General features: G+C 49.2%; 1 protein-coding gene across 1 annotated transcript in view; it reads left to right on the forward strand.

Moving 5' to 3' along the window:
• The window catches only part of Gabbr2 (gamma-aminobutyric acid type B receptor subunit 2), a 345550-nt gene that overhangs the window by 105500 nt on the left and 226126 nt on the right, over positions 1–13924 (forward strand). Inside the window, exon 2 of the mRNA XM_047525637.1 lies at positions 9570–9707. Within this exon, the coding sequence (XP_047381593.1) occupies positions 9570–9707 (138 nt within the window). The remainder of the gene's footprint in view (positions 1–9569; positions 9708–13924) is intronic.

The raw sequence follows: 13924 nt of genomic DNA on the forward strand, positions 1-13924 counted from the left end.
ATCCTACCACTATGTCCCGCTGAAATGCACTGATAAAGAACACAGAAAAAAGAAAAAACTTTAGGCAAAATGACTTACCTCTCTGACCCTCAGATTCTTCATCTTTTAAAATATGGATAATAATAGGACACAGTTCATTGGGTTGTTGTGAGGCTTAGATGTGTTAAAATATATAAAGTTAATAGAATAGCCGGCACAAAGAAATGCTATATAAAGACTCACTGCTATTATCATTGCTTTTCTAATTTCCAAATTGAGCACATCAGTAAACGATTCTTGAGTACCTATTCTGTTCAGGGAATGCTTAGCTGTTGCTTGGACAGCTTCTGGTACTTGGTAGATGATCATAAAGGGTTTGATTGAATTAATTGTCGTGGCAAAACAATATCATGTGTTTAATCCAGTTGTCCCCAGCACGGGCTAATTTTTAACATCATTTAGCAATAATAAATTGAAGTTCTGTTCCTGGGTTCAGAAAGTCAACCACAGAACGGGAAGAAGCAGATCTAAGTGGTGGAGAAAGCATTCCAGTTTAAAAGTGACTGTCTTTATAAAAGTCACATGTGTGTTTCTGAATTCAAGTAAAACAAAAAGTACTAAGTAGAGAGACAAAAAAAAATACTCAAAAATTCAAAAATCTTACAGCTTTAACATGAGTTGTCTTTCTATGCACGTTATAAGTACGAGATGGAAAGAAATACTTTTATAATGTGAGGTCATTATTCATCCTATTTAAATCTGATGTTCAAAGGTATTTGCACCCAACAGAAGAAAATAAGGAAAAGGGAAGCAGAAGGAAATGTTCAATGTTAAACAGTTTTGCCTTCACTACAGAACATAGTTGTTTCTAAAATATGTCTCTCAGGGTAATAAAAGATTATGGAAAGCAGTGAGGTTAGAATCCTGGCTTTTAAACTCTGGTGGTTCAATTTTAGATGGTATTGATTAAAGCCCTTCCATGACAGAAGAGGAAATTAGCCTCTTCCAATTCCCTTTCCCTCCGCCGTCCCTCAGAGTTGATGTCCCCTTATTATCTCCACGTTAAGTGGAGCTGGCTTTCACCATCATTCTTATTCACCGCAAGCCGTCCATTCCTGAGATCTATGTTTTGATTCATCTTTTGGTTGGCTGGATTTTGTCAATTAGTTTCTCTCTCCCTCTGCCACCATGAAATGCTCATAGGTGTTTGGTGACCAAGATTATGCACACGGAGTTCGTTTCTACTGACAGTCTGCACTGTATGACGGAGATGCTGAGCAGAAGAGCTGCAGTCTGAGGCCGCATCAACAGAAGTCAATACCCAGAATGTGGGAGGTGATCATTTCATTCAGCTCAGTATCGTTCAGAGCACTTCTAACAAATCAATAAGCAGACAACGAACAACCCAATAGAAAAATGGGCAAGGTCACTGGTCCAAAAGAGAAGGCACAAACAACTCATAAACATATGAAAAGATGGCTTACCCGCTTTGGTACTCAGGAACACGCAAATTGAAACAAAATGTCAAATACCCACAAGACTGGCAAAAATTAAAGTTGGCAAGGATGTGGAGCCATGAGATCTCTCAAACATTGCTGGTGGGAGTGTAAATGGATCACTTTGAGAAAATGTGGCAAACTATATGATTCAACAGTTCCACTTCCAGGTTCACCCCCTAGAGAACCTCTGCCTGTGTTTGCCAGGAGGTAGGAACGTTCAACCATCTTGCTTACCACAACTAAACAGAACCCTGGAAGCAACCCAAGTGTCCATCGACAGGGGAACACATGGATGAACAGTGGTGCTACCCCCGAGGCCTGCTACTGCGCCACGGAGGTGAAGGGACTACAACTGTGCCCAGCCACAGAATCTGTCAAACATGAACCAGAGACACAGGTCAGGGGTCAGTGGAACACAGCACAACTTCACTCACGTGCTCAAAACAGGTAAAATGAAACGGCAGTGTTTAGAAAACCTACACGTTTAAAACTATAAAGAAAAGTAAGGATGGCTACACGCCAAGTCCAGACTCAGCCCCCGTGGGTGAGAGGGGAATGTGCCAGGGGGCACCCAGGGGTTCAGCATGAGCAGGTGCTGGCTGTATTGTAGGTGTCTATTGCTATTTTTCATATCGTATACAAGGTATATGCATGGGGCGAGTTCTTTTCCCCAAGTGAACTGTTTCATAATAATGAATTCTTATCAAGGTATTGTTTGTTTTTTTGTGATGGGATCTCACTGTGTGACCCAGGCTGCTCTGGAACTTCAGAGCTCAAGGAATTCTCCCTCCTCATCTTCCCAAGTAGCTGGGACTACAGGCACGCACCACTGTGCCCAGTTCTGAATGCTTATTTAAAGTAAAACAGCGTTCTGTAGTTACAGTGCCTAGAATTGAATCCTTACCATTTATGTGACTGTGAGCAAGTTATTTAACTTAGTCTCCTTATCAACAACACGGAAATAATGATAGTACTGACCTTTCCATGATATTGTGAGAGATGGAGTACTTAGTACTGTGTCTAACACATAGGAGGGCATGGTCCTTGGTAGCTCACTTTCTTTTCTGTGCAGAGCAGATGGAGGCATTTGGGAGACCATGCTAGGTGCTATATCCCCAAAACATTGGTACCCCAACGTCTTCCCAGGGAATTCCATGAGGAAAAGGAAGTGAAGCTCTCTCGACCTGGGATGGTTAGAAGAGCAGAAGGCACTGAGCCTGAGAACATCTGAGAACTGGCTGTTTGGGTATCTGAAGGTCTCTCATGGGGTGGAGGACTGTCCTTATTCAATGAGGTCATAGAGCAGGGGACTGCAAACTAGGGCACAGGGGCCAAATCCTTTTGCTGCCTGCTTTTTCAATAAAGTTTTATTGGAATGTGGCCCTGCTCACTCAGTTACCTATGGCTGCTTGCATGGAACAACAGCGGAGTCAGTTGCCACAGAGACCAGAGGGCCCAGGAAGCCAGAGGAATTTACTATCTGCCCTTTATGAGAGATGTTTGCTCAGCCCTGCCCTAGCATGAGAACTTGGAACTGGAAATCAAAAGAAAGGGTGTTCCAGGCCAACGTAAGAAGACTTTTCTAAGAAGCAGAGCTGGCCAAGGACAGATCCTTCTGCTGGTGAGGGATTGAGGTTCCTGAGAGGGATGGGAGCCGGGGTCAGGCTCCTCCATGAGGGAGGCAGGGGACAGATTGGATACCTTAGCTTTCAAATTCTCCTTCCATTCTGAAATTCTGGAGTGAGTGATTTTCAGTTTCAAATGGGTTGCTATTAACTCTGGCATTTTCTTGGCATTTTTACATGTTAACTCTCAGTAACATTTTCTTTGAAATTTCTCAGTCAAAAAAAAAGTATTTTAATTCTTTAAAAATGATATTTAAATGAAAATGGATTTCATTCTGGAGTCTCACTTCTTTCATTAAAAAAAAAAAATTGATTTTCATGGCCCTTGGATCCATTCCCATTTGTAAGTGCTGAATTTTAAGAGCCCATATGTGCTGGTGATGATTTGTCCGCCATAGATCCTTAGAGGAAAGGAGAAGCCATCGGCAATGAAATAGTGGAATTTGGAGGGAGCGACCATGACGCTGCCCTAGATGTGGAGTCAAAGGGGCAGGAGGGGCAGAGGAGGAGAGCGGGAGGTGACAGTTGCTGGCCTATGGGACAGGGCCAGGCTGCAGGGGGCAGGACTGCAGATGGGAGGCTCTGGCTGGTCTTAAATGAGCTATTTTGTGAGAATCAGATGAGTGATGGAAACTCGTCCTGTGCTGGTCAGGAGGTGACCGTGCCAACCAGGCTGCACACCCTCTGCAGGCGCGTGGGACGTTTCTAAGGGGGACTTGGGGAGGGGGACAGTAGAGACTGTGATGAAGCCCGTCTTTCTTCCTGGATGCAGAGCCCCCTTCTGGGGGCTCTGAGGGCAATCCATCCCAAGCCCAAGGCTGAAGGACAGCTTGCCGCCAACAGCTCCCCAGAACGATAGTTCTGCCCAGCGAGCGGCTCTCTAAAAGCAGTCGCCAGCCGCCTTCAGTGGGGTATCCAAAAGCTTCCAGCATTTCCCTGGCTTACGCAGGGGCAGGTCCACCAGAAGGGACCCTGATAAACAGCCTTTAGGGGAACATCTCCAGGCAGCCTTTAGGAAGGAGGCGATGCAAAAGGCACTTGAAATTGACTCAACCGAACTGGAAGGACCGGTGCTGAACTGCGCCTGGTGGAGTGTCCGCGAGGTATCCCCCCGGAGACGGACACCTGGACAAATGCCCCAGTGTTTTGGTGAACTGGTCATCAGGCAAATTGATGTGCCGTGAACTTGCCGTCAGCGGGTAGCTGTTATGTCTGTGCCCATCCACCTTGTCCGAGAGACACTCGCCGCCCTTCCGGAGGCTGGAGACCAAAGTCAGACTTGACAAGGACCTCTGGGGCCATTCCTTCACAGGTTTCAAACATTGGTTGTGACTAGCAAAGAAATCTTCTTTTCAAATTCAGAATTCTGTGGACTCTGATGCTGTGTCTGAAACAGATCCCAGGCAGGGCTGGCTAACGTGAGGGGAGGGAGCCCCTCCTGCCGCTGGCCCCAGGGCCCTGCTGGGCTGAATTTGAAAACCTCCAGGTTGATCCAGCTCCGAAGACTCAGCTAGAAAGTCCATCTATTGGGGACAATAACCAGGTCAGGTGAGAATACAGTATAAGGAAAGAGGGTGAGGGAGGACGGAACTGAAACAGGACAGGGCTGTCCATGTGGCTTGCAGCTTGTTAGTCAGTGGGGACTTGTGAGGGCCTATAGGTTGTCTGGGCTTGCAGCATTATTCTGGGGGAAATAGCCCTTTCTAGAATGTTTCTCTTTGCCCACTGAGTTTCTACATTGTTAGGAAACTCTAAACTGGGAATCCAGAATGTCATCTCCTAATCCTGGCAAGACAGGGGACAGATCCTTTCTCTTCCTCACTCTGTATCCGAAAGTGAGGGCATGGGCTAGATTAGCACCATCCAGAAGTGCAGATTTGCACACCAACGAAGGGGAACCCTGGAATAGAAATTTAGCTAAGTAGGGTGCAAAACCTTTACTTTGCTATGTCAGCATATTAAAAACAAAACCCTCCTACCATTTATTACAGAAAAACACTTCAACACCATATCAACTAGAAATTAAGGATAATTCTTTTTGTGGAATAAATTTAAATGTAAAGAAACCTCACTACTCTGTTCTGACTTTTCCCGGTTTCACCATAGGACACTAGTATTCTATTGCTGCTGTCACTGACTATTATAAACTTAATGGTTTAAGCCACACCATTAATTCTCACAGTTTCCTGCCAGAAGGTTCTTGGGTACTCTGCTTAGAGTTTCATGAGGCCAAATCCAAGGAGTCAACTGGGCTGTGTTCTTACTGGGGGACTCAACCAGGGAAGATCCGCTTCCATGCTCATTCAGGGTGTTGGCAGAACTCGGTTCCTTGGAGGTGGAGGTCTGAGGTCTGTTTCCTTGGCACCTCTTCAGCTTCAATCTACCAGTGTCACATCAAACTCATGCCATGCTTTGAATCTCTGATCTCCCTTCTGCTACCAACCAAAGAACTCTGATGATAACTTAAGGCCAGCTGATTAATAACCTTCATCGCATTTGCAAATCCCTTTTCCTGTGAAACGTGGCATTCATGGTTATCACACCAAGGAGCACGGATCACTGGGGCTGCAATGGCCTTCCATGATAGTCTGGTGAACACCGGAAGCTTTTTCCAGCTCCAGTACTGGTTGTCAGATATCTTCAGGTGTTTGAGTTGACGTAGCCCCGCATGTGTTTGCGGGAAGCCCGGACACCATTATTAACACAGAACCCTGGACAGACTGGATATCCGGAAATGTTTGCTGAGCAAACACGTCTTAATGAGTTCAATGTTCTTAATATGATTTCAATGCAGCTTTGATTATAAATCTTGTGGTACTGTCCTCAGGATTGTCATTAGATTAGAAAAACAAGCCAAAAATCATTACAGAAAGGTATTAAACGATTCAGTAAATCATGGTAGGAACAATTAAAACATGGATTGCTGTATTGTGTCTGTTCCTGCAGTGGAAACAGCCTTCCCTCCCTCCATTCCTTCCTTCCTTCATTTTTTTTCCCTTTTATCTTCCTCATTCTTTCTTAGCAAAATAAAATAATAACCAATTTTAAAATTAGAAAAAAATCTTAAAAAGTTGAATTCTCCCCCACCCTCAGTTTTCTACAGGGTGTAACTCCCCAGCCTGCGTCCAGAGCTCTGCCTACACTTCCCATGGCCACCTGCCCACCTGTACCCACTGCTGAGGGGATGGGGCCATTTCTGTCCTATCGTTCCCACCTCCGTGCCTCTGCTCAGTGCTCCCCTCTGCCACGACTCCCTTCCTAGAGTCTCTCTCCCAGAGTTCTCCCTGGCTGGCCTTTGTGGTGACCCATAGCCTGGATCTGCCTCTGCGTGCTGTCCATCACGTGATGTGGCCACCTGTGTCCTGTCTCAGGGTACGGCTCCCAGCAGACAGGGAGCTGTCTGGGGCCAGCAATGGTAGTGGACTCGTGGGTCTATCCTGGTGAGCAGCTCCCTGGGGCAGCCCGGGGAGCTTCAAATGCTAACCCACACCAGCTCACTCTGGTCCCAGATTGTAGTCACTCAGGAGAGGGTGGGGACAAGCAGGAAGGAAGAAGACACAGAATGGAAGACAAAACAGGAGAGAGGTGGAAGGAAGATGAGGGAGCGGTAGGGGCTCCAACAGGTACTTCCTGGATCTGGGAGGCTAAGCTCCAGGGAACGGCACAGAGGCCTCATGCAGCTGGGGCCCTACGTTTTAGTTAAGGAAATCGGCCAATGTGCAGGCAAACAAAAACAGACAAGATGACTGAAGATTGTTAGAGGAACTAAGTTAGGGCAGTACATAGGGCCAACGTTGGAGAGCGACTCGGTGGGCGCCCTATCGGGTAGGGAGGCCTAAGTGACCAGAAGCAAGGGAACAGTGTTCCTGCCAAAGAAAGCAGCAAGCGCAGTGGCCCAGAGGCAGGAAGGAAATGGTCTTTGATTTCAAGCCATTAAAAGGAGGCAGGTGAGGCCTCACTTGTTGAGCAAGGGGGAGACTGGAAGAAATCATTCCAGCATGGGAGGCAGGGGCTGGACTGACTTCTCGTAGGACAAGGAATGTTAGGAAAATTATCCCAAGCGCACAAGTAATGCAAAGATGTGACTATGTGACCATTTAGCCTGCTACTTGGAGCACGTTCTCACTGCCCTGCCTCAGTGTCGTCCGACTGGAGGCCCTGGGACTCTGCCCGTTGACTAAGGCCCCGGTATCTACCATTCTCTACAGCCTACAGGATGTGCTAGTTTGCAGTGATTTTCTTCTCCGTCCCCAATGGTTAGAGTTTTATTTCCTTGTACGACGTTAATTGGTTTTGTATCTAATTTAGCAATCTCATTCCTTATTTTTTTCCCTGTGAAAATTCTTTTTCTGTTATTCTCTTTTGAATCTACTTCATTATCTTACAGATCCCCTTATTAATGAGTGAAACACAGCGTCGGCATGAGCACACTCTGGATTTTCATGAGAATTAATGGTTTTTGTTTGTTTTTGAGGGGTTTTTTTGGTACCAGTGATTCAACCACTGAGCCACATCCCCAGCCCCTTCATTTTCTCTTTTGAGATAGGTCTCGCTAAGTTGCTTAGGCCCTCACTAAGATGCTGAGGTTGACTTCGAACCTGTGATCCTCCTGCCTCAGCCTCCCAAGTCGCTGGGATTATAGGTATGCGCCACAGTGCCTGGCAAGAATTGTTTTTCAGGTTTCAAGAATTACATCCTGATAGGAATTTGAGGGTGTTTCCTTTCCTTCCTTTCTATTTGCTGTTCTGGGGGTCAGACGGGGACTTTGCATATGCTAGGCAGGGACTCTACCCCTGGATTCGACCCTCATCCAGGAATTTGAGTTTTAAATGCACGGAAAGCAGGAAAGTGAGAAGAACTAAATTATGTTTGGTGAAGCATCTGCAGACTGTCGGGTGGTGGATGACTTCACTGGGCCCACGAGAAAGCAAGATGGCCAGTTAGGAGCCAGTGCCCTGTCCAGGGGAGGGCTCACCGCACAGCTGGGATGAGGTGGGCGGAGGTGGGAAGCTGCAAAGTGAGCCATGACTGACTCGCGATGCCTGTGGATGTTCCTTGCCTCTCCATCGCCACGTTGGACTGCGGCGTTCCACGGCCAGCTGTCCTCTGTAACGCATGCACTCTTCAGCGGGGGCGGGTCCAGTTTTTGCATTTCCGCCGCACCCAGCCCTGGAGCCAGGCACCGAGCCACTTGGCAAGTGTTCGCCATGTGGATTTTCTGCTTCGGATGCACCATCATCGTCTTTTCTCATTTATTATTTTTTTAAATCTTTATTTATTTATGCTAGTTTATTAATTTTTTGTTCTAATTTGTTCTAATTTGGACATGGCAGTAGAATGCATTTATACATTGTGATAGATCATACATAAATGGAGTGCAATCTCACATTTTTTTGATGATACATATTGTAGGATCACATCGGCCATGAGGTCATATGCGTGCGTGAGGTAATAATGTCTGTTTCACCCACTGTCCTTCCTACCCCAGGCCCCCTCCCCTCCCTTCACTACCCTCTACCTAGTATTTTTAACTATTGTGACAAAATACCCATCATGGAAAACTCAGCAGGGTGAACGTCTTCAAGCGCAGAGCTCAGGGGCATTAAGTGCATTCACACCATTGGGCAACGTGACCTCCCTCTGTCTCCAGAAGGCCACCATCATCCCAAACGGAAACCCCGAGTCTACAAACACCAACTCCCCATGGCCCTCCTCCCTGAGTCCCAGAAGCTCCACTCTGCCTCTCTGCATTTGACCACTGTGGGTACTTCAGACGAGAGGACTCATACAACACATGCCCTCTCGTGTGGCTTATTTCATGTAGCAGGATGCCTCCCAGGTGCGTCCTGCCGTGGCGTGTGTTAGAATTCCCTTCCTTCTTGGTGAAGGATACCTGTCGTGTGTAGACCATGATTTGTTCACCCCTTCTTCTGTGGATGGACATTGGTGGTGTTTCCACCTCTTGGTTATTGTGAGCGGTACTGCTGTGAACAGGGTGTGCACATTATCTCCTGGGGCCCCGCCTTTGGTTCTTTCCACCAGAAAGAGAAGTGGAATTGCTGGATCACGTGGTCACTCTGCATTTGGCTTTCTGAGGGCTGGCGTGCTGGTTTTTCCCGTGGAATCATCTTATATTTCCACTAATGGTGCCCAAGGGTTCCAGAGTCTCCGTGTGCTCATCGACACTTGCTAGTGTCTATTATGGGATGGGGAGAGCCCAGGGTGAGCCATCTCAGACCCCAGGAGGGTGCTCTGGGGAGGACAGTCAGGGTAGGAAATGCCAAGGCCATACTTCCCCACACTCATGCGTGGGCTCAGGGCTGACTTAGAGTGGCCCACCGTGGGGGAACTGAGGTCGGCAGGTGTCTCATGAGGAAAGGTTTGTGTGACTCCATGGCAGGGCTCTTGCCCCTGGAGAAAGCATTTTCTAATGTGAGCCTCTCTCTCTCTCTCTGCTGCTTCCCAGTGTGATAATGCCAAAGGATTGAAAGCCTTCTATGATGCCATTAAATACGGCCCGAATCATCTGATGGTGTTTGGAGGCGTCTGTCCGTCTGTCACATCCATCATCGCGGAGTCCCTGCAGGGCTGGAATCTGGTGCAGGTAAGCTCCCAGCCAGCTTCCTTTGGGGAGGCTGTCTTTATTGCCGCCAGTCTTTTGCAGGAATGTTTCTCACACGTTGTGCTTCCTAAGTCACTCATGTCAGATCTCCCAGGCCCTCTCCTGCTGCCCCTGCCTCCCGGCCTGGTCCTCTGGCCTGGCCAAGCATGGCCTCCACTGTGGGTCCTTAAGGGACAGCCCTGAGGCCACCACACTGTGTTTGAACCCCAGGTGCTAATCACTCACTCCTTCACCCTCTGCTCTCCAGTGTGGGCTCCTGCTCCTTCCACTCACTGCATGGCTCAGACCCTCCAGGCCCTGGCCTTCCACATAGAAACCAAGACCTTTGGGCCCCAGAGCCATGCTTGCACTGGTCCCTGAACAAGATGCCCCTTTGTCCACTCCCTGCCCAGCCTCTCTCCCCACTGAAGTTTTTTTGTCCTCTAAGACTGCCTTTCTCCTCAGTTAAGTCTTTCCTGGGTTCCCGGCCAGTCACTCACTCTGTACACTGTGGATTTTAAGCACTATTGGGTGCTCAGTAGTAAGGCCATGATCCATTGTAGGTGAGACTCTCCATGTCAACTGGTATCTGGAAAAGGAAAGAAGAGTGTAGGAAGACCCAACCATTAGGAGGGAGTGGTCCACACACATACTTCTTTGCTCCAACCATCCATCCCTCCCTCCCTCTGTCCATCCATCCCTTCATCCATCCATCATCCCTTCATCCCTGCCTCCCTCTTCTACCTCCACCCTTCATCTGTCATCCATCTATCCCTCCCTCTATCATCAATCCATCAGTCATCCATTCATCCAACCAACCAACCAACCAACCAACCAGTATTTTAGGCAACTTACTTTATGTCTTGGTAGGTTCTGGTGATATCGTGCTGAACAGGACAGACATGGTCCCCAGCCATATTCTGGGAGGAAGATGGGCAATCAGCAAATAAATAAGTAGCCATACTGAGAGCCAGTGGCCATATCTGTAGGGCCTAGAGTGTACCAGTCTCTGTTCTGGACACTCCTGCATTAGCTCATTTACTCCTATAACTGCTCAGTGGTATCAGTATCATCCTTAGTTTTATAGATCAGGAAACTGAGGTATAGAAAAACTAAGTAATTTGCCCAAGGACTCAAAGCTAACAAGTCCTAGGGCCAGGACTTAAACCCAGCTGTTCTGGCCCTGAAGACTGAGCTCAGGGCCCTGGGCCATGATAGGAATAAACCAGGGATGAGGGATACCTCGCAGCTGCCTTGGGGCGACCAGGAAAGGCCTCGTGGAGAGGGTGCATTTGAACTAAGAGCTGAAGGGCGAGAAGGGCCCAGGAGGAGGAGCGCATTCCCTGCCAGTGGGTGAGAGCATGTGCAGTGGGCAGCTCGCCACGGGAAGGGCCCGGTGTCCACGGAGCGAAGGCAGACCTGGGGGACGAGCAGCCAGGGGTGAGATGCGGGCAGGGGCACGGGAGCCAGTTCCCCAGGGCGTGTTTCCTCCTCTTGGCTTGACCGCAGAGCATCTGAGTCCAGGCCTGCACACGTGGGGCAGGGCCCAGCGGCACCGCCAAGAGGGGTGGTGTCTGCGGCAGAGGTATGACCAGGCCCCTCTCGGGCCTGGGCCAGGGAGCTTCCTGGGGCAGGTGATGCGGCGCTGGCTGCTGAAGGAGGAGGCGGTGGAGGACAGCTGGCGCCGTGGAGGAGAGCGCTGCCGGCAGAGCAGACTGGGTGTGCAAAAGTGGGAGGTGGGAAAGCGTGTGGGCCCCGAGAGCACTGAGTCACGCCTGTGGCCGGAGCAGGCCACCCTGGGTGCGGGCAGATGCAACAGGAGAGGAGGCCAAAGAGCAGCCGGCGAGCCGTGTGCAGACCTGACCATGCACCCGGGAGCCTGCTGTGGGAGCCGGACCTCACGCCCTGACGGTGCCCCAGGCCCCTGTGGGACCTCGGATAAGTCACTCCCCTTCTCCAGGCTTGGACCTCTGTTCCTGAAGCTCAGGGAGCACAGTCCTGGTGGTCAGTGCCAGGCCCTGGGCCTCGGCCCCCTCTGTGCCGTCAAGGGAGAAAGCCGCTGACTTCACAGGGGTTTGGTAGGCTTTAAAAGATTGGAAGTAACTAGAACAGTGTCTGGCATGTAGCAGGCCCTGATTGACAGTCACCTCCTTGGTGTTAGCCCTGCGCCATCGCCTGCTACCCCAAGCTGAACACATGACTACTTAGCATTCCTGGCTTTTCCTGCATTTCTACCTTTCTTACACTTTTCCCATCATCCAGAACAACCCAATCTCCTCTGTCCAGTGTGGCAAGTGCTGTCTCTGCTCTGAGACCCAGATGAAACGCTGCCTCCTCCAGGAAGCCTTTCCTGATTGCCACTAGAAGACACCTAAAGTGGGCCCCTTAGACATTCTCCCTGGTTTATGTCTAACAGTATGTGAACAGCCCTGTGCCCCAGGTCCCTCTCTTGTCCCTCTCATAGGGTTTTGTCTACCTGAGAGCCCATGTACAAATGATTGTCTCCTGGGTGAGGCAGTGAGATCCTTGAGGACAGAGCCCAGGTTTGAGTTACCTTGTCACAGACTTTACTAGATGGAGAGAGAGGCAGGGAGGGGTGAAGGGATGCAGGGATGGAGGACCTACAAATTGACATTCTCTCCAGACATGAGAGGCCAAACTCCTCAGGAAACCCCCGACCCAGAGAAGAATCCTGCTTCTCAGCCTCTCCTGTAACTGTCTGCCTCTCAGAATGCTTCGAGGAGCTGCAGGAACTAGTGAAGTTTGGAAGCTTCCTGTCTTGCTGGCCAAAGTGACTGGGCCCCAGCATGAGTATGAGAGGCCACCTGCCTAAAGGACCCGAAACATCGGGGAAGTGGGTTATGAGACGGGCCTGTGTTTGTCATTTATTACCAGGTAGCAAATCACCCCCAAATTTAGTGGCTCCAAATAGCAATATCATTTGTTACTTCATTATTTCTGCAGGTCAGGATTCAGACTCACAAAATGGTGTGTGGGGCCCAGCAGGAAGAGCTGAGGGTGAGAGGCTCTGTCATCCGAAGGCTTGACTGGGCTGGAGGATCCGTTCCCCGGGTGGCACACTCTCATGATCGCCAGGGCAGCTCCTCTCATGTGGGCCTCTCCCTGGGGATGCTTGTGCATACTCATGTCATGGCAGCCAAAATCCCCAGTTCTGCCAAACTGATTCCTCTGAAAGACCAAGCCACAACTGGCAGTCTCTTAGCACCTGGTTCTGGAAGTTGCATACCAATATTCTATTGATCATGCAAATTAGCTGAGAATTAGTGTGAGAGAGAAGTACCAGGTAGAGAGGAAGGTGAAGGTCACTGGGGACTAATGTCTGAGAAGAAGACAGACGCTCAAGTTGCCCAGTAAGGGGACTTGACACTGAGTCCCTTCCCTGTTATGCAGAACTCCTGCTCATCCTTCAAAACCCTGGACAGATTACCCTTCCTCTGTGGTGCCTTCCCTGCTCTCTTTCCCTTGCTTCCTTTCCTTTTGTGCCTCCCATCCTCTGCCCCCCATCTTCTGTCCCCCCAACTGAATTAAATATTCCTTCCTCTTCTATACCATGTGTTCTCAACAGGCTGTGCCATTTTCCCCAAAGGGGCTGAAAAATTGGTTCTTGGGCCAGAAGAAAAAAAAAATTTTTTTAAATAAAAAAAAAAATCTTACTCTTAATGTATGAAGCACAGATATGCATACAGTACATATGCATAAATAGATAGATATTTATCTGTGGTGTTATAATGTCACAAGGCAGTGGGATCAGGAGGCGATGTCTGCCAAGCCTTCTCAGGAGGCTGGTGAAGAAGGCTGGGAAGCTCTGGCCTGCCTCTCTTCCACATCACGTACAGTAGTCCCCTCTGCAGTGAGTTATGTGTGTGGAAAATAACTCGTTTCATTATCTTCCCCACTGGATTCTGAACCTCCCGGCAGCAGGGTCCCCGGTTTCCTTCATCCAGGGTTCCCAGTGTCTACCGAGAGCCTGCATCACAGCTGGCCCTGCTGAACCCTGACCTAAGAGGGGAGAACAGGCTGCGGAGCCTGAAGCCGTCCATGGCAGAGCCTCTCGCAGGGTGTAGCGCATGCAGGTTCTCCACCTCCACCTGCGCAGACGCGCTGTGCGTTTCTAATGGGCTCCAGTGTGACTCTCGTGCATGATCCTCGGCTGCACAAGTGTTTGCTGCTGACACGGGGCCAGACGACAGCTCCAGCCA

The sequence above is a fragment of the Sciurus carolinensis genome, chromosome 14 (assembly GCF_902686445.1).
Source record: "Sciurus carolinensis chromosome 14, mSciCar1.2, whole genome shotgun sequence".
NCBI classification, from domain to species: Eukaryota; Metazoa; Chordata; class Mammalia; order Rodentia; family Sciuridae; genus Sciurus; species Sciurus carolinensis.